The following is a 24,279-nucleotide window of genomic DNA, read 5'->3' as shown; positions in this document are numbered from 1 at the left end:
AGCAAGAAATAGGAAACCTGTCTAAAGAAATAATGACAGAAAATTTCCCTAACTTTGTGAAGAAAAAAGTCACACAAGTCCAGGAAGTACAGAGTCCCAATCAAGATGAACCCAAAAAGACTTACTCTAAGACATATCATAATTAAATTGGCAAATGTAAAAGACAAAGAAAGACTACAAGAGAGAGACAGAAAACCACCTACAAGGGATCTCCCATTAGATTATCAACTAATTTCTCAACAGAAACACATCAGGCCAGAAGAGAATGGCATGAAGTTACAAAGTGATGAAAAGCAAGGGACTGAATCCAAGAATACTCTATGAATCACCAGAAGTTAATGGGTCAGAGAAAGGCTATCATTCAAAATTGAAGGTGAAATCAGGAGCTTTGCAGACCAAAAAAAAAAAAAAAAAAAAAAAAAAAAGACTAAGGGAGCTGTATGGTTTGGCTCAGTGGATAGAGGGTCCCAGGTTCAATTCCAGTCAAGGGCATGTACCTTGGTTGTGGGCACATCCCCAGTAGGGGGTGTGCAGGAGGCAGCTCATCGATGTTTCCCTTCCTCTCTGTAAAAAATCAATAAAATATATTTTTAAAAAAACCATCATGGAAACAAATAAAAATGAACACACAACAATCCAAAATCTATGGAATACAGTGAAAACAGTACTGAGAGGGAAGTTCATAACAGTACAGGCCTACCTCAAGAAACAAAACAAAAAAACAAGAAAAACTGGTAATAAGTTATCTAACATAACAACTTAAAGAATTAGGGAAAAAAAAACAACAAAGCAATAAGAAAATCCCAGAAGAAGTAGAAGGAAGGATATAATAAAGATCAGAGTGAAAATAAATGACATAGAAATAAAAAAACAAACACAAAAGATCAATTAAACCAAGAACTGGTTCTTCAAAAAGGATAAACAAGATTGATGAATCTCTAGCCAGACTCATAAGGAAACAAAGAGAGAGGACCCAAATAAACAAAATCAGAAGCGAAAAAGGTGAAGTAACAAGTGACCCCACAGAAATATAAAGGATCGTAAAAACAACAATACTAAGAACAACTTCTATTTCAACAAATGGGACAAATTGGACATATTCCTAGAAAAATACAACCTTCCAAAACTCAGACAAAGAAAGAGAACAACAGGCCAATATCCCTGATGAACACAGATGCTAAAATTCACAAAAAAATTGTAGCAAATCGAACACAAAATATATTAAAAAGATCATACACCACGACCAAGTGTTCCAGAAGCTAATTCCAGCAGGTCATAAATTCAAGAAGTTCATCAAAAGGTTGGTGGACCTTGAGCCTTCAGCAATATGGAAAATACATATTATTGCCTGTTGGAAATGGCTGAGGGCACTTCCCCAAACCTGAAAAGGATGCATAAATGATTGCTTGCTGCCAGATAGCTGAGAGCATTTCAATCTACACGTTATTGTCTCCTGCTGGCCAAACACCTGAACAGCCAAATGCAGTTTCCCCAATTTGACAATGGATTCTGTATACTAAACCTTGGCCTTTGATGTGTATATCTACCTTGCCTTAGGACAATCCTATCTAATAAAAGAGTAATATGCAAATTACCATATTACTCTGCTCACACCCACAAGCCACGCCCACCAGCCAATCAAGAGCGACATGCAAATTAACCCAACCAAGATGGCGGTTAACTTGCATATCCATACGCAGAGGGAAGACTGAAGACAGTGGAGAAGAAAGCCAAGCACTGCAGAAGGGAGCAAAGCTGCAGAGAAGTAAGCAAGCGAGGCGGCGGAGAAAAGAGGGAAGCAGGCGGGGCCAGGGGAGAAGGGAGTGAGCGAGGCAGTGGAGGCGGGAGGGAGCGAGGCAGCAGAGGCGGGAGGGAGCGAGGCTGAGGAGACGGGAGGGAGCGAGGCAGAGGAGGCGGGAGGGAGCGAGGCAGCGGAGGCGGGAGGGAGCGAGGCAGAGGAGACGGGAGGGAGCGAGGCAGAGGAGACGGGAGGGAGCAGGCAGAGGAGACGGGAGGGAGCGAGGCAGCGGAGACGGGAGGGAGCGAGGCAGCGGAGACGGGAGGGAGGGAGCGAGGCAGAGGAGACGGGAGGGAGCAGGCAGAGGAGACAGGAGGGAGCGAGGCCGCGGAGACAGGAGGGAGCTTCGCTCAGGCTGCAGGAAGCCCTATTCTTGCAGGAATATTCCTGCAATTGGGCAGCTAGTTTGTGTTAATAAAAAGCAAGAGGTCTTGCCGAAACCGGTTTGGCTCAGTGGATAGAGCGTCGGCCTGCGGACTGGAGGGTCCTGGGTTCGATTCCGGTCAAGGGCATGTACCTTGGTTGTGGGCACATCCCCAGCGGGGGTTGTGCAAGAGGCAGCTGATCGATGTTTCTCTGTCATCGATGTTTCTACTCTCTATCCCTCTCTCTTCCTCTCTGAAAAATCAATAAAATATAAAAAAAAATTGCAAAAAAAAAAAAAAAAAGGCAAGAGGTCTAGAGAGACAGGAGAACTTGGTTTCTTTAGCTAAGTTTTCTCTGGCTCCACAAAATGCCTTCCAAAATTATGTTTAGTCTCTAGACTCTTTATCAATTTACATACAGCGCCTTCTTCAGATTCCTGAACCCTTCTAGATGCTGGATTAAGACCCCGGCATTACAAGTGGGATTTATTCCAGGAATGCAAATCTGGTACAATATTCATGAATCAATAAACATAACAGAGCACATAAACATATTGCAAGACAAAAATCACATGATCATATCAATAGATGCAGAAAATGCATTCGACAAAATCCAACACGCTTTTTTGATAAAAACTCTCAGAAAAGGGGGAATAGAAGGTTCATACCTCAACATAATAGAAACCATATACCACAGCCAACAACACTCCCACTAAATGGGCAAAAACGAAAACCATTTCCCCTAAGAACAAGAACAAAACAGGGATGCCCTCTTTCAGTACTCTTGTTCAACACCAGAGGCCCAGCGCACGGAATTGTGTGGGTAGGGTCCCTAGGCATAGCCTGTGATCAGGACCATCTTCTGACTGTTGGCCAGTCCCCAGGCCTCCACCACCGGGGTGGGTAGGTCGCGGGTGCGCCCCACAGCTTCCGTCAGCGCTGCAAGCCCCAGCAGCAGCGGTGCTGCCTCCGTGAGCGGCCCCGAGCAGGCAGCGTGTTCCATCAGCGGCTGGCCTGGCGCACGCGCATGGAGGTGAAGTCGGTGCTTTCCCGCCGGCCTGAGCCCCGGAGCAGCCAGGGATGAGCTGGGGATCCCAACGGCCTGACAGCCAGCCTGGTCCTCTCGCCACCCACCCCGGCTCCCCTGTTCACCATCGCTGATCCATCGAAGCCTGCGGGCTGGGGGGAGGGACCAAGAGGTCAGCCGTTCAGCCCACTTGCCAGTCCCCAGTCCCTCCCTGCCGCCGCTCACGGGCCACGGGACCGAGAGGTGGTCAATGCACCTCGTGGCAACCGGTTGTTCCACTTATGGTCCCTGGCCTTTTATTATATAGGATAGTACTGCAAGTCCTAGTGATAGCGATCAAACATAAGAAGAAATAGAAGGTATCCAAATTGGAAGGAGGAAGAAAAACTCATTATTCACATGATACTATACACAGAAAACCCTAAAGACTCCATAAAACCTACCAGATTTAATAAATGAATTCAGAACCTATGAATACAAAATTAACACCCCCAAATCCATGGCATTTTTATGCACCAATAATGAACTCTCAGAGAGAGAAACTAAGATGAACAATCTTATATGTATACCATTTCAACAAAAAAATAAGATATGTGGAAATAAACAAGGTGGTAAAGGACCAGTACTGGGAAAACAATAGGACACTGAAAAAAGGAAATAGAGGAAGATACAAACAAGTGGAAGCAAATACTGTGTTCATGGATTGGAAGAATTAGTATCATTAAAATGTCCATACTACCAAAGCAATATTACAGATCCAATGCAATCTCTATTAAAATACCAATGGCATGTTTCACAGATCTAGAAAATGTATTCCAAAAATTTATATGAAACCAAAAAAGACCCCATATAGTCATAGCAATTTTGAGAAAGAAGAACAAAGTTGGAGGGTCACAATATTGGATATCAAACTATATTACAAAGCCATTGTAATCAAAACAGTATTGGCACAAGAACTGGCATGTAGATCAATGGAACAGAAAAGAGACCTCAGAAATGAACCAAGATGAATATCAATTAGTATTTGACAACAGAGTCAAGAGAATACAATGGAGTAAAGATAATCTTTTCGATAAATGGTGTTAGGAAAATTGGTCAGACACATGCAAAAAAAAAAGTGAAAGTAGATCACCAACTTTAATCATACACAAGAATAAACTCAAAATGAATAAACGACTTAAATGTGTCACAAAACCTTAAAAATCTAAGACATCTCACATAGCGGTATTTTCACTGATATATCTCCTATCACTAGAGAAACAAAAGAAAAAAAAAAAAAACAAATGGGACCACAGCAAACTAAAAAGCTTCTACACAGCAAAACAAACCACCAACAAAATTAAAAGGGAACTTAATTATGGGAGAACATATTTGCCAATGATACATATGATAAGGGGTTAATTTCCAGAATATACAAAGAACTCACACAACTCAACACCAGGAAGACAAACAATGCAATTAAAATTGGGCAAAAGATCTGAATAGACTCTTTTTCAAAGACAACATACAGATGGCCAATAGAATTATGAAAAGATGCTCAATGTTACTAATCATCAGAGAGATGTAAATCAAAACTACAATAATATATCACCCCACACCTGCCAGAATGGCTATCATCAATAAACTAACAAGCCACAAGTGCTGGTGAGGATGTGGAGAAAAGGTAGCCTTAGTACACTGTTGATGGGAATGCAGACTGGTGCAGCCACTATGGAAAAAAGTATGGAGTTTACTCAAAAAATTAAAAATGGAACTGCCTGTTGACATAGCAACCCCACTTCTATGAATATATCCTAAAAATCCCAAAACACAATCAGAAAGAATATGCAACCTTATGTTCATAGAAGCATTAATTACAATAGCTAAGATCTAGAAACAGCCCAAGTGCCCATCTATATCTATATCTATCTATATATGAAAGGCTAATGTGCAAAGTGTCCCCTTGGGAGTTCGACCGAGAGTTCGATCGCTTGCTATGACATTCCCTGACCACCAAGGAAGGTCCTGGCCGGCCCTGATTGCTGGCCAGGCCTAGGAACCCTACCTATGCATGAATTTCATGCACCGGGCTTGTAGTCAGTAGATAAATGGGTAAGAAAGCTGTGGTACATTTACACAATAGAATACTATGCGAATGTACAAAAGGAGCTCTTACCCTTAATGACAACATGGATGGACCTGGAGAATATTATGCTAAGTGAAATAAGCCAGTTAGAAAAAGACAAATACCACACAATCTCACTAATACGTGGAATTTAGCAAACAAAGTAAACTGATGAATAATATATATCCAGTGGCATGGAAACATGGAACAGAATGACTCAAGAGTAGGAGGAGGTAGAAGGGAAGAGATAACTAAAGAATATCCTATTTAATAAGAGTAATATGCAAATTGACCATCACTCCAAGACACAAGATGGCCGCCCCCATGAGGTCAAAGATGGCTGCCCCCATGTGGACACAAGATCACCTGCAGGGGAGGGCAGTTGTGAGCATTTAGGGGTGACCAGGCCAGCAGAGGAGGGCAGTTGGGTGTGACCAGGCTGGCAAAGGAGGGCAGTTGGGGGAGACCAGGCCAGCAAGGGGAAGGCAGTTATGGGTGATCAGGCCAGCAGGGGAGGACAATTAGGGGTGACCAGACTGGCAGGGGAAGGCAGTTATGGGTGACCAGGCCAGCAGCATATGGCAGTTAGGGGCAATCGGGCTGGCTGGGGAGAAGTTAGGTGTTGATCAGGATGGCAGGGGAGTGGTTTGGGGTGATCAGGCTGGCAGGTAGAAACGGTTAGGGGCAATCAGGCAGAGGCAGGCGAGCAGTTGGAAGCCAGCAGTCCTGGATTGTGATTGGGCCTAAACGGGCAGTCAGACATCCCTCAAGGCGTCCCAGATTGGAGAGGGTGCAGGCTGGGCTGAGGGACACTCCCCCTCCCATGCACGAATTTCGTGCACTGGGCCTCTAGTGTTAGAATATGCAAATATGCATAGCCCATGGACATAGACAATAGTGTGGGGAAGGCCTGGGAATGGGGGACATCTGTAACATTGACCCCAATAAATATTAAAAAACATTTTACTGAGAAGATAAAATAGAAACTGGAGGAATATTTTTGTCAATCACTATTCTGATGAAGAACTTGTATGAGGAATATATAAGTAACTGATGACTCAATAAGAAGAAAAATACCATTCCAAAGAATGGACTCATTCAAAGATGTAAATGATACCAGGATTTTCAAAATGTACTTTGATGCATAATTTTCTGGCAAGGACATCAGAATTATCAGATTATATAGGAAGACTCGAGAATTCTGTGCCAAAAAACTTCACTTAAGCCTAAGGTGCTAACTAATAGGACATGTTTTTATAGATAAAAATATAAATTTGAGACACTGCAACTTAGCCAGACAGTATCACCTTCCAAGTGGCCTGCAGGAAAAGCCTAGAATGCAGATGTATTCTCATCTGTACAGAGTGAATTCCTAAGCTGGATTGTACAGCGTACTCCCAGAAATGAAATTCTCAAATTGGACTGAATCATTCTCAGAAGTGGAAATATCACTGATCTGGAAGGTTTCGTGTGTATCTGGTTTTTTAATGCAGAACTTCTTTGATTAAACACAGAAATGTATAGGGTGGTCAGTCTTCACATTTTCGATCATGTATACACTTCATGATTTCAACTCAAGATCTCACTGATCTGCGTGTTTGGCCTTTTCTTTTGTGAGCTCATTTTAATGTAGGGTCACTGAACTTTCTAGAACGCCCCTCACAACTTCCCCCAAATCGTGGACATATTATGAGAGGTGTGTGTGTCTGTGTGTTGGTGCACAGGGGCGCACAGAGAACTTGGGTGCCCCTTTCAGGTTGCTCTCTTGTTGTTTTTTTTCCTCTTCAGAGCAGTCCTATGGTGGACAGGATGGGTGATATTAACATTTAGTATTGAAAACACCTAAGCCTAAAAGAGCTATATAATTTATTTTTTTGGAATAAAGAAACTTTAGAATATTCAGTTATTTTGAATCACAATGGTAAATCTCTGTGATGCGTATATAGTGTGGGTGGGGGACAGCTAAAATTTCTTAGACAGGCTCAGTAAATCTGACTGTAAATTTTAATTTAGCTGTAGACTGGCCAAAAGAAAGAAATAACATTATGATAAAGGAAAGTCAGGAACAGAGAAAACAGGAAACAATGAAAAGTTTTTAAATTCAAGGTCTAGTATCTAAGGATATAACGACAAGCTTTTCATTCATGTATTCAAAATGTCCTGGTTGTCTACAAAAATATTTTTTGAGTATGTAGGCTTCTCATTTTGCTGTTGCCAAGATTGGTATTTAAGTATATGGATTAAAAACGTGGTCTGTACTTAAAAAAAAAAATCCCATTTAAAAATAGATGAAAGACTTGAATGGACATCATAGAAGACATATCAGTGGCTAAAAAATACATGAAAGAAACACCCAACATCATCAGTCATTAGGGAAACATAAATCAAAACCACAATGAGATACTCTCTAGGACAGTGGTTCTCAACCTTCCTAATGCCGCGACCCTTTAATACAGTTCCTCACGTTGTGGTGACCCCCAACCATAAAATTATTTTCGTTGCTACTTCATAACTGTAATTTTGCTGCTGTTATGAATCGTAATGTAAAGATCTGTGTTTTCTGATGGTCTTAGGCGACCCTGCTAGCGGTTCTCAACCTGTGAGTCTCGACCCACAGGTTGAGAACCGCTGCTGTAGAGCCTAATCCAAATATCACCCACAGGTGAAGAAAAATGTGGCATATTCAGAAAATGCCACACTATTCAGCTTTTAAAAGAAATAGAATATGGATAAACCTCAAAAACATCATGAAAAAAAGCAGACACAAGAACTGTATATGACCTCATTTATGAAATGACCAGAAAGGCAAATTCATAAACACAGCAAGCACATCAGGAGTTCTCGTGTTGCAATGGAAGCAGCACTGACTTCACATGGGCCTGAGGGGAACTTCTGGGTAACAGAAACCGTTCTAAAACCGAACTGCTGCTGTATAACTACATGTTTACTGAACATTGGTAATCTGTACATTCACAATGGGTGGATTTTATGGCATGTACTGGTAAGTTATTGCTATACTACCACAGATGTGTCAAAGGTGCCACAGGAAGGGAGAAAGGGAACCAATTCTGCCTGTGTAACGGGGGCAGAGAGGGACAGTGGGGCAGAAAGGATCACACAGATTTATTTATTCAACAAATATTGATTATCTTCTTTGTTCCAGGTGCCTAGGATTAATATGAAAGGGTGGGGTGGCTCACCAGGAGAGGAGGGGAAGGGCACTGCAGGGCAGCACCCAGGATGTGCCACTGCAGGGAGCCCGACTGCTGGGCACACAGAAGGATGACCGGGGATGACCATGAAAAGGTCAAGGTAAAAACTCACAAGTGACACTCACTGTTTCCTTTAATTATTTGCAAAACACAGGTATCTTCATTGGCATAGATGAAACTGAGGTTCTATAAAGCATTTGCCTTCCCAAAATGAGTCCTTTAACAGTATCTATTGATTGTGGTGGTGATGGGAGTAACAGTGCCTGGCATGTAATAAGTGCTGTAAAAACATTTGCGTTATTTTTATTATTACTATTATGGTGTCATAGGGTCTGTTTATTAAATTTTACAGGCTACCAGAAAGCTATCCAAAATGAATCAAGAGATATAAAAAAGATGTGCCGGAAACCAAGATGGCGGCATAAGGTAAACACCTAACTGTTGCCTACCACAACAATTTTGAAACTACAACTGGAAAACAGAATGCACACCGTCCAGAACCACCGGAAAGCTGGCAGAGTGGAAAACCTACAACTAGAGAAAAACAGAGAGGGGGACGCTGAGCCTCAGGAGCTGTGGAGGTGCGGAGATCCGTGAGCGCGGAAAGGGCGGGCGGCTGAATACGCGGCAGGCTTGCTCGCGGTGTGCGCGCGGAGAGGGAGGGCAGCTGATGCTGTGTGGCTAGCTTTCTCGTTTGGGAGAAAAGCAGGGTCGCCCGACTGCACTGAGGTCCAGCTGCGGTCGGGGAGAAACTGGGCTGTTTGGCAGCGGACGAGGCTTGAGAGCGGCCTTATCTCAGAGGTGCGCAGCCATTAATTCGGGCACGGAGGAACCGGCCCTCTTAGGGCGGCGCGGACGGAAACCAAGTTTGTCTGCGCCACCCTGAGACTCCACCCCATCCAAGCTGAGCAAGGCTCTCCCAGTGACTGGATTTCTCATTTGGAAGAAAAACAAAACCTCCGGTCTGCACTGAAATCCAGCCCCAGCTGGGGAGAAACTGGTCTGTTAGGCAGCGGGAGAGGCTCGGAAGCTGCCTTCTCTCAGAGGCGCGCAGCCATTAATTCGGGCACGGAGAAACCGCCCCTCTTAGGGCGGAGCAGACGGGAAACCAAAGCTTGTCTGTGCCACCCTGAGACTCCGCCCCATCCAAGCTGAGCACAGAAGCTCTCCCAGCAGAGACACTGCTGATCCTCACAGCCAACTGGCTTGGAGATCAATTCCCGCCAGTGATACCAACAATCCCAACCACTCTGAACTCGTTTCTGTGGACACGCGGGAGACCCAGACGCCTACGGGAGGGACTCTCGGTCGGTCGGAGAGTGAGAGTGACTTTCATGTCGGTGTGGACGAAACCAGATTTCAACCACTCTCATAAGGGACACATTCAAGAGGCAGACTCAGTGAGCACCAAAGCCCTACTGTGTCTCCAGCACAGCAATTCTTCCGTTATAGATACAGCAGGCCCTCACAACCAATTGGACCGGAGGTCAATTCCTCCCAACAGCAATCAGGGCTTTTAACTACACCAAGACTTTCCACTCAGCCCACAAAGGGGAGTACCAAGAGCGACCACCTAGGGTGATTGGGGAAGCTGAGCTACCGGCCCCTATAGGTCACCGACCACACAAAGCCACTCCATCAACACAGGGAGGCAGCCAAAATGTGGAGACATCGAAGTATGTCACAAGTAGGAAAAATAGATGAAAGCAAACTAATGGACGACACAGTGTTCAGAACCATATTTATAAGGTTACTCAAGAATCTTCTAAAAACTGCTGAGAAACTTGAAGAGACCTTCAAGGACCTTAATGAGAATACCAAAAAAATGGAAAAGGACCAGTCAGAAATTATGCATACACTGTCTGAAATAAAGAATATACAGAGTAGACCACCGCACCCGAAGAGTCAAACCAAAGAGCTGGAATATGAGGAAGAAAAAAACACCCAACCAGAGAGGCAGAAAGAAAGAAGAATCCAAAAGTGTGAGGATAGCATAAGGAGCCTCCAGGATGTCTTTAAGCGTACCAATATCCGAATTTTTGGGGTGCCAGAAGAGAGAGAGCAAGATACTGAAAACCTATTTGAAGAAATAATGACAGAAAACTTCCCCCACCTGGTGAAAGAAATGGACTTACAAGTTCAGGAAGCGCACAGAACTCCAAACAAGAGGAATCCAAAGAGGACCACACCAAGACACATCATAATTAAAATGCCAAGGGCAAAAGACAAAGAGAGAATCTTACAAGCAGCAAGAGAAAAACAGTTAATTACCTACAAGGGAGCACCCATATGACTGTCAGCTGATTTCTCAACAGAAACTATGCAGGCCAGACGGGAATGGCAAGAAATATTCAAAGTGATGAATAGCAAGAACCTACAACCAAGACTACTCTACCCAGCAAAGTTATCATTCAGAATTGAAGGGCAGATAAAGAGCTCCACAGAGAAGAAAAAGCTAAAGGAGTTCATCACCACCAAACCAGTATTATATGAAATGCTGAAAGGTATTCTTTAAAAAGAGGAAAAAGAAGAAAAAAGTAAAGATAAAAATTATGAACAACAAATATCTATCAACAAGTGATTCTAAAAATCAAGTGAATTAAAAATCTGAGGAACAGAATAAACTGGTGAACATAACAGAATCAGAGGCATAGAATGGGAGTGGATTGATAATTCTCAAGGGGAAATGGGTGTCTGTGTGGGGGGTATGGGAAGAGACTGGACAAAAATCATACACCTATGGATAAGGACAACGGGGGGGAGGGAACCGGGTAATGGGGAGATATGGGGGGAAAAAAGGAGAAACAATTGTAGTAATAATCTGAACAATAAAGATTTATTAAAAAAAAAAAAAAAGATGTGCCTTCTGCTTTTGCAGGAACAATACATGGGGTGTGCCGCTCACCCTCACGGCATGGACTCAGAGGCTGCAGCTCTCTTTTCCAGAAATACCTTCATAGCCCTTCCTTAAAATGTCTAAAGCCCTCTTTCTTAGGACACCAATTCCACACCTTTGTGCAGACAAAGGGAAAGCCTATCAGTATCAATAGAGGGTACTGCCCTAGCCGGTTTGGCTCAGTACATAGTGTCGGCCTGGGGACTGAAGGGTCACGGTTCGATTCCGGTCAAGGGCACGTCTCGGTTGCGGGCTCAATCCCCAGTAGGGGTCATGCAGGAGGCAGCCAATCCGTGATTCTCTCTCATCATTGATGTTTCTATATCTCTTTCCCTTCCTCTCTGAAATCAATAAAAAATATATTAAAAACAATAATAACAGAGGTTACCACGAAGATTAAACAAGTTAACTCAGGAGGCATAGACTGGCCAAACTGTGAACACCTCAAAGGTCTGCAGGACTGGCTTTCGACTGGCTCCTGAGAGAGTACCCGAGCCCTTGGACTATCCTGTGGAGAAGAGGGTTTTTGTATGCTAGAGGCTTTGGGCCATACACCAGACCATGTATGCTAACAATGGGAGTTATGGCACATGCCTGTTTTCCTATGCCAGAGGTCTCAGTTTGACTGCTGTGGGGCTGGAGATTGAGTTGCTAAGGTCAGCCTCATGGGCACTGCACATCCATGCAACAAGTCACCCCAATATAAACCCTGGACACCAAGGCTCAGGTGAGCTTCCCTGGTCTGCACACTTTGCATGTGTTGTCACACAGCCACCGGGTGGATTAAGGGCATTCCCATTTAACTCACTGGAAAGGAATATGTTCAAGCTTGTGGTTGGTATCTCCTGGGCCTCACCTTGGGCATCTTCCCCTTTGCTCATCGCTGACTGGATCCTTTCACGTAATAAACTGTAACCATGAGGAGAGCAGCTGTTTTTAGTTTTGTGAATTTCTCTAGAGCATCATCAAGCCTAAAGGTGATCTTGGGGACCCATGACTGAAAGTGCTCACAACAGCACCTGGCATCTAATGAGCATTCTACAGGGAGTTCCCATTGCCAAGTGCTGAGAAGCCATTTAAAAGACCTGAGATAGCTAGAGAGTGCTATTATTTATGTCAATTTCTTATCTCAATTTTCTTTTCATTTTCTAAAAAATATATTATTTATTGATTTCAGAGAGGAAGGGAGATGGAGAGATAGAAACATCAATGATGAGAGAGAATCATTGATCAGCTGCCTCCTGCACATCCCCTACTAGGGGGGATCGAGCCCGCAACCCAGGCACGTGCCCCTGGCTGGAATCGAACCTGGGACCCTTCAGTCCGCAGGCTGACGCTCTATCGACTGAGCCAAACCGGCCAGGGCTCTTCTCTCAATTTTCACAGCAACCTGGGGCTGAGTTGACTCAACAAGCACATGCTGAAGTTCCTTCATTTCGAGCCTGAAGCACACTGGGCTTCATGGCGATACTTATGTCAGTTTCCAGAGTATTCTGCTCTAGCCCGTGAACAATACTAAGAGAATTAATGTTTAATTAACAGAAAGTAGTTGACAATAATCAGACTGAAAATAGCAAAATACACAACAGAGCTCTCACAATAAAACGCCTACCTTTATTTCCTGTATGTTCGGGAGCGATGCATTTAGAAATTCCTCAGTTAATCTCTTCCAACTGGCAGCTTTACCGAGATCAGAATGAATGATGAATTTTTCATAAATTCTAAAACATATTTAAAAAAAGTACTGATAGAAAGTTAAATTAACAAAAAGATCTATAAAAACACACATATTTTGAATATGTACATAGACACACACACATATAAACTAACTTACCCTTCTACTGTCTTTTCTACTTTGTGACTGTTGACATCCAAGAAACGATGAAATCTAGAAGACAAAAGGCAATCCTTACATCAACCTTGTCATCTAGCTCAGCAGACCAGTATCACTGCCCTCCATGTCTCCGAACACCCTACACTCAGCCATGCTCAGAGCGCACCTCTCGCTCTTTCACCCCGTCATCCAGGCAAACCACCTCGCGTCTCAGGGAGTGCTCAAAGGGCCTTTCAGGACGCAGGCCATCCCAAGCCACCCCCACCTGTCCTCTGGACCCTCTGTCTTCCCATAATGGCCTGTATTTAAGCCCAGCATAGCACATCCTATACTTTTCCTAATTTTTTTATTATGGCATAATGAAGCCCAGTGAAGTCAGGATCCCCTCTCTTAAATCATAAAATGAAATACAAAGGAAACCAAGTATACTGAAATACAGTTGTGAAGTATTGTTAAGTTTGTGATAAGTAAGAAACATTTTTAAAGCATTAACCTTTTGCACTCGGATGTCGAGTGTGACTCGACACGGTTAGCATCGAGATTAAAATTACTCTTCGAATGTATCAACAATTTGAGATATAAAAAAATCCAAATAAATAAGTTTGTATGAAAAGAAACTCCAGTTTTTTATTCTATTGCCGCACTTTGTAAAATCTGGGGTATTTAAAAAATTAAATCCCGAGTAGAATAAAGGAATCGAGAAAAAAACAAGTGAGTGCAAAGGGTTAAGATCTAGCAGTGGGTCCATAACTACCATTAAAGTGAGACATAAACAATATTAGCAATATCTGCAACTATAATATGACTAGAGGCCCGGTGCATGAAATTCGTGAACAGGGTGTGTTTGTGTGTGTGTGTGTGTGTGTGTGTGTGTGTGTGTATCCCACAGTCCAGCCTGCACCCTCTCCAATCTGGGACATCCCTCTCACAATCCAGGACTGCTGGCTCCCAGCTGCTTACCTGCCTGGCTGCCTGATTGCCCCTAACTGCTTCTGCCTGCCAGCCTGATCACCCCCTAACTACTCCCATGCCAGCCTGATTGATGCCTAACTGCTTCCCTGCCAGCCTGTTTGCCCCTAACTGCCCTCCCCTGCAGGCCTGGTCACCCCTAACTGCTCTCTCCTGCAGGCCTGGGTTCCCCCCAACTGCCCTCCCTTCCAGGCTTGATCGCCCCCAACTGCCCTTCCTTACAGGCATGGTCCCTCCCAACTGCCCTCCCCTGCTGGCCATCTTGTGGCGGCCATCTTGTGTCCACATGGGAGAAGCCATTTTTGACCACATGGGGGCAGCCATCTTGTGTGTTGGAGTGATGGTCAATTTGCATATTACTCTTTTATTAGGTAGGAATAGAGGTCTGGTGTATGGGTGGGGGCCGGCTGGTTTGCCCTGAAGTGTGTCCCGGATCAGGGTGGGGATTCCATTGAGGCGTGGGGTGGCCTGAGTGAGGGGCCTGTGGTGGTTTGCAAGCCAGCCACGCCCCCTGGCGACCCAAGCGGAGGCCCTGGTATCTGGGATTTATTTATCTTCTATAATTGAAACTTTGTAGCCTGGAGCGGAGCCAAGCCTCCTGCTTGGTACGTGGCCGTAGCCATTTTTGTTGGGATTTATTTGTCTTCTATAATTGAAACTTTGTAGCCTTAAGTGGAGGCCAGGGCCAGCCATGGTGTGCAGGAAGTTTGGCTTCCTCCATTGCTGGGGAAACCCAAGCCTCCTGCTTGCTCTGTGGCCGCAGCCATCTTGGCTGGGTTAATTTGCATACTCGTTCCTGATTGGCTGGTGGGTGTAGCAGAGGTATGGTCAATTTGCATATTACTCTTTCATTACATAGGATGTGAAATGTGATTTCTAATAGTGACACACTCATAGGTAAGCTAATATTGCTTGTTGCTTTCATTCATAATGGAAAGAAATGCTACCTTTTAGTTAAAGGTTAGTGTTAACTTTTTCTTGTCCATATTTAGAACACCTGAATTCTATCTTCAGGCCTAATGTTAAGAACCCCTATTATCATCATATATAATTAACTTTCATATCTTTCTTCCTTAAGGACAAAGACCACATTTCACCTCTCTCTGAACTTCTAGGGCCTACAACATGGCCACAATTCTAAAAAAGCAAATGCAAATTGTTCATTTTTCTGATAGATTAAAGCATCTTAAAATTACTAGAGGCCCAGTGCACATATCTGTGCACATTGAAAGGAAATTAATTAGAAGGGGGCTGGAGGGTTGAGGAGGGTTGGACATGCCCTGGAGCCAACCTCCCGTGGTCCCTTCCCGGCCGGCCACACCTGGGGCCACGGCTCAAAGGGTGTCTGCAGAGTGAGCAGGATCCCTCCAGCAGGTGGGGTCCCTCAGCCTGGCCTGCGGGGATTGAGCCAAAACTGGCAGTCCGACATCCCCCGAGGGGTCCTGGAGTGTAAGAGGGCACTCCGCAAAACTGCTGTTGCTTGGCAGCTCCTGTGTCGAGCATCTGCCCCCTGGTGGTCAGTGCACATCATACCTGCCAGCTAGTAGGCCAGTTGCTTAGATTTTTATATATATATTAGAGGCCCGGTGCACGAAATTCGTGCAAGAGGGGGGGTGGTGTCCCTCAGCCCAGCCTGCACCCTCTCCAATCTGTGACCCCTTGAAGGATGTCTGACTGGATCAGGCCTAAATGGGCAGTCAGACATCCCTCTCACAATCCAGGACTGCTGGCTCCCAACCGCTCGCCTGATTGCCTGCCTGATTGCCCCTAACCACTTCTGCCTGCCAGCCTGACCACCCCCTAACCACTCCCCTGCCAGCCTGATCAACACCTAACTGCTCCCCTACCGGCCCAATTGCCCCTAACTGCCCTCCCCTGCCGGCCCGGTCACCTCTAACTGTCCTCCCCTGCTGGCCTGGTTCCCCCCAACTGCCTTCTTCTCCAGGCCTGGTCCCCCGCAACTGCCCTCCTCTGCTGGCCCGGTCACCCCCAACTGCCCTCTCCTGCTGGCCTGATCACCCACAACTGCCTTCCCCTGCAGGCCATCTTATGGTGGCCATCTTGTGTCTACATGGGGGCAGCCATCTTTGTCCACATGGGGGAGGCCATCTTGTGTGTTGGAGTGACAGTCAATTTGCATATTACTCTTTTATTAAATAGGAGGATATAGATAGCATAGCTCATTGGCTCTTGTTTTCCATTTTTTTTTTTGTATCAAAGCCAACAATATGAACTTTGAAGTCAATTGCACTACTAAATAACATTAATTCTACCCCCTAAATGGCTTATTGGAACACTAATTCACCTATTATAATTTAGTTGCTCACTGTATAAAAGGAGGCAGTAACTTCTTAGTCCTTTTCCAACTCTAAAATGATGTTGTCCATCTACTTACTGCCATTTAAAAAGATTAATAGAAAAATTAATTTAGCCGAAACCGGTTTGGCTCAGTGGATAGGGCGTCGGTCTGCGGACTGGAAGGTCCCAGGTTCGATTCCGGTCGAGGGCATGTACATTGGTTGCGGGCACATCCCCGGTAGGGGGCGTGCAGGAGGCAGCTGGTCGATGTTTCTCTCTCATCGATGTTTCTAGCTCTCTATCCCTCTCCCTTCCTCTCTGTGAAAAATCAATAAAATATAAAAAAAAGAAAAGAAAAGAAAAATTACTTTAAATACACATTTTAGTTTCTGTCCTTGCAGTGTTATTTACAGTAGCCAAGATATGGAAGCAACCCAAGTGCCCATGAGTAGATGATTAGAGAAAGATGTAATACATATATAAAATGGAATATTACTCTGCCATAAAGAGAATGAAACCTTGCCCTGGCCAGGTAGCTCAGTTAGTTAGAGCAAGGTTGTGAGTTCAATCTCCAATCACATATAAGAAGCAACCAGTAAATGCATAAATAAGAGGGACAACAAAGCAATGTTTCTCTCTCTTAAAAAAAATCAATAAAATAAAAGAATGAAATCTTACCGTTTGTGACAATAGCGACGGACCTAGAATGTATTATTCAAAGTGAAAAAGTCAGACAGAGAAAGACAAATACCATATGATTTCACTTATATTTGGGATCTAAAGAGCAAAATGAACAAATAAAATAGAAACAAACTCAGACAGAGAGAACAAACTGATGTTTGCCAGAGGGGGACTGGGTGAAAAAGGTGAAAGAGATTAAGAAGCACAAATTGGCAGCTATGAAATAGTCTCGGGGATGTAAAGTACTGCATAGGAATCGTATATAATAAAAGGTTAATATGCAAATCAACCGAATGGCCCAACAACCGGTTGCTATTACGTTGACTGTCCACCAGGGGGCAGATGCTCAATGCAGGAGCCAGGCTCATGGATGCCAGGCTTACTGGCAGTGGCAGGAGCCTCTCCCGCCTCCCCAGCTGCGAAGGTCAGACATCCCCTGAGGGCTCCCAGGCTGTGAGAGGGCGCAGGTCTGGCTGAGGGGCCCCTACGGGTCTGGGCCTCTAGTACAGTCAATAACTATGTATGGTGCTAGGTGGGCACTAAACTTACAGGGAGATCACTTTAATCACTACTAGTATGCTGTACACTTGAAACTAATAAAATAATATTGAATGTCACGTGTAACTGAAAAATAAAAATAAGTTGGGGGAGGAAGAAGAGGGTATAGGGGAAATAAACGGTGATGGAAGGAGATTGACTTGGGGTGGTGTAGTATAGAATTGTACACCTGACACCTACATTATTTTATTAACTAATGTCACCCCAATACGCTCAATAAAAAATAAGAAAAAGAAAATAAAAAATAATTCATTCAATCTGTAGAAAAAAACATTCTACTAAATTACATTTAAGAACTGAGTTTATTATTTTAGAAACTTGGCGGGCTTCTACCTCGTTGTCTATTCTCATTGTAAATCAAGTAGGAACTTCATGTATGATCATTAAGGTTGAACTCAAGATCACTGATTTTGAAAAACTGTTCGGTATTCAAGATTTCTATTGAAATTAATCTGGTATGTTAACACTGACATTCTTTTAGTAATAAAATTCCATCACAGATAATAATCCTAACAGTATTGTCTAATTTACATCTTCCAGAAAGGACACTAGGAGCTCTGACTTCATTGAAGTGTTTAAACTAGATAAATCCGGAAGCTGTGCTAGTGCCTCAGGTGACGCAGCGCCTGCGGCAGGAACCGTTCTGCTGCCGATGCCGCGAGGAGCGAACACCGCACAGCCCGCGCCCGCGCCCGCGCCCCGCGCCCCGCACCTGAAGTTGGACCAGGCGAAGTGCAGGCAGAGCTGGAAGTTGGGGTCCGCATCGTCCCGGAGGCCCGCCACGTGGCGCACGAGCTCCCGCACGTCGCGCTCCAGGTGCGGGTTCAGCCGGCGCCAGGACGGCTCCGGCCGCGCCATGTTTCTCGACTCCCGGGCACCAAATACCCTCGTGGGTGGGTGGGTGGGGGGGGGGGGGTTGTGTCGCACTCGCTCTCGCGAGATTTCTCTCCGTCACCGCGCTCCGCTTTAGAGGCTGCTCTCGCGAGAGTTCGAGTCCCACTGCGTTTTGTGTGGGAAAGGCTGAGGGTGCTCTCGCGATAGCCGGGCGGGTCCTGGCTGGCGGCTGAGCCTGCCTTTTCCAATCGCCCCGCCTAAGTTCGGGAGCGTCCCCGGAGAGGTGGCGGTTTGTTCATCAGATTATCCCAGGCCCTGCGTGACCGGGGCTGGAGGGCAGCCGGTTAGCTGTCCGTGCACTCCACCTGCCTCCGGCGCCTCGGAGTGCAGCCGTGAGAGGGCCGCCGGCTGTGAAGCACGGCATCGGAACCCCCTGTGACGGCCCGCCCGACCGCACTGGGGAGCAGAAGGCTGCGGGACGCAGGTGCCCTCCGAGCTGCTCCGCGGGATCCCGCACCGGCGGCGGCCGGGCCGAGCGCTGCGCCTCCTGGTGGCCGGGGAGGGACTTAGTCACCCCGGCCCAAAGCTGTCTTCTTTGCTGTTCTAATTAAAACGGTACCTTTAAATTTTGTTAATTATTGCTCATAAGCATTCTGAAACCTATGACATAGACCTTCATTTTTTCTTTTAGGGAGCTCGGTTTTCGTGTGGTTTATTGCACTGCATCCCTGCGGTGATGTGACAAGAAAAATCCCGGGACCGTCTAAGCCAAGCTGGGCTAACTCGAAGGCTAGCGGGCCAAGTAGACAAGGTTTAAGTTTATGTGGGCTGCAAGAAAACAAAAGTATACAAAATACAAAAAGTACTCTGTAGAAACAAAAAGGACAAGAGCAGTGATAAAATTAATGTTCTCTTCCTGACGCTCGGCGTGTCTTCTCTGCGACTGTCTTTCCCACTTGGGCGGAAATCTTGTTCGCAGAGATTCCCTTCCAAACGGACCCAGGTGAGCGTCAGTAATCCTGGACCTGACAGGAGGCTTATTTCCTTTCATAATTGTAATAACTGCTCACACCGATAAGTACTTCCAAACATGGAAATAATTTCATATGTGAATTTTCTAGTATTTTCAAACCTAGCAGGTAAATATTTGTAAGATTCAGGCATGCCAACTTCACTGAATTTTGCCTTTAAATCTGAATCGCACTGGATTTCAATGACCTCCATTTGCATTTGATTTGGTACTGATTCTATATTTATTGAAAAAATTGAAGAAGACTTGTTTTCCAGAAATTTAAAAATCTGCAACCTTGTTTCAAATTCGGTTCTATGACTTAAATTTTTTTCTGCGTATTTTTGATACGATTTCACCTAAATTTAATTTGTTCATGTTGCATGTCGGAAAGTGTATTAAATCTTCATTTTTCAATTGCTTTCCCCAAGGAACTAGCTTACATCTGAATGCTTTGACTTGGTCACACATATTTGTAAATAATCTGATCTTTTCCTTGCAGTTTTAAGTTTATTTTGTATAAGTGGTTTATTATCTCAACCGTGAAGGATAAATCTTGAAACCATATAGAGTCAAAAAACAGGCTTGTGTCTTGATTTTTAGTTATTAAGGACTGACATATTTCTTCTTCCAAGTCCCAGAATTGTGTAAGAACCTTGGAGCAGGATAGCCACCCTACCTTGGAGTAGGACAAGCCGGAATACTCGCTAATTCGCTTAAGAAAGCAGAGAACTGTCGCTGATTTAAACTTGGAGATCTTATGAAATTGATAATTTTTTTGGTATATGTCATCACATTTTCCATGTTTATTATCTTCACGCATAATAAATCTTGATGTATAAATGCAATGCCTATGATGAATCTTGGATTCATCATAAATTTCACTTTTTTTTTTTGCAGTAATGCCACGAAACCGTTGTTTTTTCCGGTCATTGAAGGAGCTCCATCTGTAGCTACAGAAGTTAGTTTTGAGAGAGGTAGACTGTATTTTTGCAGAAGTTTAAAAACATAATTAAATACATCTTGTCCTGTGCTGGTGTTATGTATCGGTACTAGTTCCAATAACTCCTCAAACATGTTGAAATCCGTGTCGCAAGCACGAAGAAACACAGCTAACTGAGCTACGCCTCCAATGTCCATACTCTCGTCCCAGCCAATGGAAAAGCTTTGAAACTAGATGATTTTGCTTTGATCTGAACACTTAAATTGTGGGCCAAATCAGTAACTTTTCCCGCAACTGTATTTCGAGACAAAGAGATTGTTTGAAAAGACTTCACATTTCCAGAACAATTTCTGCAGCTTTGATTAGACATTCCTCGATGAAACCACCGTCAGTAAAAGGTTTCGGGTGTTTATCTATCCACGCCGACAAGACGTAGCTCGCGTGCACCCCCGCTCCCCTTTCTTGTGATGCTGTAGTAACCATGCACTGTTGTGTTTTCAGTCCCAACTTGAGCTCTTTCAACTTTTCTTGTCTCATTAATCCCTCGTAATTATCATATTTTGATTTATGTTGTTCATAGTGACAATGGATGTTGTATAACTTTGGTACACCAACAGCATTATTACATATCAAGCAGATTATTTTATTTTTTACTTCACAGCAAAAATACTCCAATTCCCACTTTTCTTGGAAATTTCGATGTTCATCAGCAATTTTTCGTTTATTTTTACTACCACTTGATTTCGATAGAGACATTTGAATCCAAAGGGCTGAAATAAACAAGTAATTGTTAACATAAAATAATAGAACATTTTAATAAAAATTAATATTTTTTCTTAAATAGTAACTTACCAGACACTGAATAACTGCACAAATTAATAAGCATAATGCAAGTAAACCTATTTTTCTTGTTCTACGGAAGCAAAATATTTCCTATTGCGCACACCAAACAAAACTAATGATGTGGCCATCGGCTGCTAAAATATTCACTGCTGGTGTTAGTGGAGAGAAATAGTTCGCCTGCGCATAAGAGAAATGAATGCAACACGATTATCGTAGTCATTACCGAACATTGTCATTTATTTTAATAATTATGTGTAACGGGATATTGTAAACATTAAGTTATGAAATTTTTATTAAAATGTTCTTACATACTGTTATATTGGCTGGGCTGCAATATAACATCCTGGGTCTAAACTAAATTACAGCAGCTGGATAGTGAGAGAGAGGCGGAGAGTGGACCAGGTGATACTGACGGTGGGCCCCTTCCTGAGCGTCAGGCTTTGGATCCACACCGCTCAAGGGCAGTGCGTCCCACACACACGAACGCACTGATGCTTGTCTGTAACCAGGCAGAGGCAGTAACTGTTCCTTCAGAGGGCGCTGCCCTAGAACAGCCCTGCTTCGTCTTTCCCGCCTCCTTATCTGCAGCCGACGTAAATTCTCTCAAGACAGATTAGAACTTTCTTCCTGGTACCTGTACTTAGAGAGAGCCCTCACCTCCAGGAAGGCCGGCATGTTGCCTTTGCACCCAGTGCTGCTGCTGCTGGTGGCTTAGACTTCACGTCCCAGAACCCTGTTCTTTTTTTCTTGCTAGCACATGGCTCAATAAACGCTTTCTTTTAAAAAGACTTTCAGTAAAAGACCCTGGGCGGTGTGACTCAGGTGGTTGGAGCATCATCCCATGCACTGAAGGGTAGGGGGTTCAATTCCAGGTCAGAGCACATATCAGGTTGTGAGTTCGATCCCTGGTCAGAGTGAGGATGTGGGAGAGGTAGCTGATGGATGTTTCTCTCTCCCTCTCTCTGTTAAACAAATAAAAAATAATAAAAAGGAATCAACTGTGGAAGTTAAGATTTGTGATTTACAAACATAGAAATATACTTAGTTCATTGGGCTGCCATAACGAAGACCACAGTCTGGGTGGCGTATAAACAACAGGAATTCTGGAGGCTGGCTTCCAGGCCAGGTCGCCAGCATGATTGGGAGAGGGCCTTTTTCCCGGAGCAGACTTCCTGCTGTGTCCTCAGGTGCATACTGAGGAGCCCATTGGGGCTTCTTTCACAAGGGACTCCTGGCCATTCAGGTCACAGCAACTATCTAAAACATAGACCACACATGATTGCACAAATCCCATAAAAAGGATAAAATCATAGCAGTAGACATGATTCTAAGGAAGGGAATTTATACTCTCTCTGGTTTCAACTATCAGCTTCCTGTTTGTAGCTCTCAAATCTGTGCATGCATCTCACATTTTTCTTTTTTAAATTTTATTTTATGGTTTAACAGATAGTAGTACGTATGTCTCCCCCCCCCATCATTGACCCCCCTCCAGCCTCCCCTACGCCCCAGCACTTGCCCTCACCCCCCACCCAGTGTCTTACCTCTGTTAGTTGTGTTTATATGCATGCATACAAGTCCTTCGGTTGATCTCTTAGCCACCCCCCTACCTTCCTGCTGTAGTTTGACAGTCTGTTCGATGCTTCTTTGCCTCTTATCTATTTTTGTTCAACAGTTTATAATGTTCTTTGTATTCCACAAATAAGTGAGACCATGTGGTATTTTTCTTTCATTGCCTGGCTTATTTCACTTAGCTTAATGCTCTCCAGTTCCATCCAGGCTGTTGCAAATGGTAAAAATTCCTTCTTTTTTACCGCAGCGTAGATGTACCACAGTTTTCTAATCCACTCATCTGCTGATGGACATTTAGGCTGTTTCCAAATTTTAGCTATGGTGAATTGTGCTGCTATGAACATAGGGGTGCATATATCCTTTCTGATTGGTGTTTCAGGTTTCTTGGGATATATTCCTAGAAGTGGAATCACTGGGTCAAATGCGAGTTCCATTTTTAGTTTTTTGAGGAAAGTCCATACTGTTCTCCACAGTGGCTGCCCCAGTCTGCATTCTCACCAGCAGTGCAAGAGGGTTCCTTTTTCGTTTGTTGATTTGTTGATGATAGCCATTCTGACAGGTGTGAGATGGTACCGCATTGTCGTTTTAATTTGCATCTCTCGGATGATTAGTGACTTTGAGCATGTTTTCATGAGTCTCCTGGCCTTCTGAATGTCCTCTTTTAAAAAGTGTCTATTTAGGTCCTTTGCCCATTTTTTGATTGGGTTGTTAATCTTCCTTTTGTTAAGTTGTATGAGTTCCCTGTAAATTTTGGAGATTAGGCCCTTATTGGAGATAACATTGGCAAATATGTTCTCCCATGCAGTGGGCTTTCTTGTTGTTTTGTTGATGGTTTCTCTTCTGTGCAGAAGCTTTTTATTTTGATGTAGTCCCATTTGTTTATTTTCTTCTTAGTCTCTCTTGCCCTAGGATTTGTGTCTGTAAAGATATTGCTACGACATATGTCTGCAATTTTACTGCCTATGAACTCTTGTAGGATTTTTATGGTTTCCCATCTTACATTCAAGTCCTTTAGCCATTTTGAGTTTGTTTTTGTGTATGGTGTAAGTTGGTGGTCTAGTTTCATTTTTTTGCATGTATCTGACCAAATTTCCCAACACCATTTAGTAAAGAGGCTGTTTTGAATCCATTGTATGCTTTTGCCTCCTTTGTCAAATATTAATTGAGCATAATGGCTTGGGTCCATTTCTGGGTTCTCTATTCTATTCGGTTGGTCTATATATCTGTTCTTGTGCCAGTACCAGGCAGTTTTGAGAACTGTGGCTTTGTAATACAGCTTGAAATCTGGTATTGAGATCCCTCCTACTTTGTTCTTCTTTCTCAGGATTGCTGTGGCTAT

At 44.0% G+C, this 24,279-nt stretch overlaps 1 protein-coding gene and 1 long non-coding RNA gene across 2 annotated transcripts in view; one reads left to right on the top strand and one right to left on the bottom strand.

The window, feature by feature from the left end:
* TUBGCP5 (tubulin gamma complex associated protein 5) overlaps nt 1-18,633 on the bottom strand; it is a 109,258-nt gene extending 90,625 nt beyond the window's left edge. The window contains exons 1-3 of the mRNA XM_008156876.3: nt 18,455-18,633; nt 13,237-13,290; nt 13,015-13,123 (exon numbers count right to left, since the gene is read on the bottom strand). Of these exons, the coding sequence (XP_008155098.2) occupies nt 13,015-13,123; nt 13,237-13,290; nt 18,455-18,600 (309 nt within the window). The 5' untranslated portion in view covers nt 18,601-18,633. The remainder of the gene's footprint in view (nt 1-13,014; nt 13,124-13,236; nt 13,291-18,454) is intronic.
* Nucleotides 18,634-18,767: 134 nt separating this feature from the next.
* On the top strand, nt 18,768-21,054 carry LOC129151784 (uncharacterized). The gene is made up of 3 exons (XR_008558419.1): nt 18,768-19,191; nt 19,268-19,579; nt 20,486-21,054. It is a non-coding gene; the product is annotated as an uncharacterized LOC129151784 (long non-coding RNA).
* Nucleotides 21,055-24,279: the final 3,225 nt, after the last annotated feature.

The sequence above is a fragment of the Eptesicus fuscus genome, chromosome 15 (genome assembly GCF_027574615.1).
Source record: "Eptesicus fuscus isolate TK198812 chromosome 15, DD_ASM_mEF_20220401, whole genome shotgun sequence".
In the NCBI taxonomy this organism is placed as follows: Eukaryota; Metazoa; Chordata; class Mammalia; order Chiroptera; family Vespertilionidae; genus Eptesicus; species Eptesicus fuscus.
This window is presented reverse-complemented; position numbering and strand designations above follow the sequence as displayed.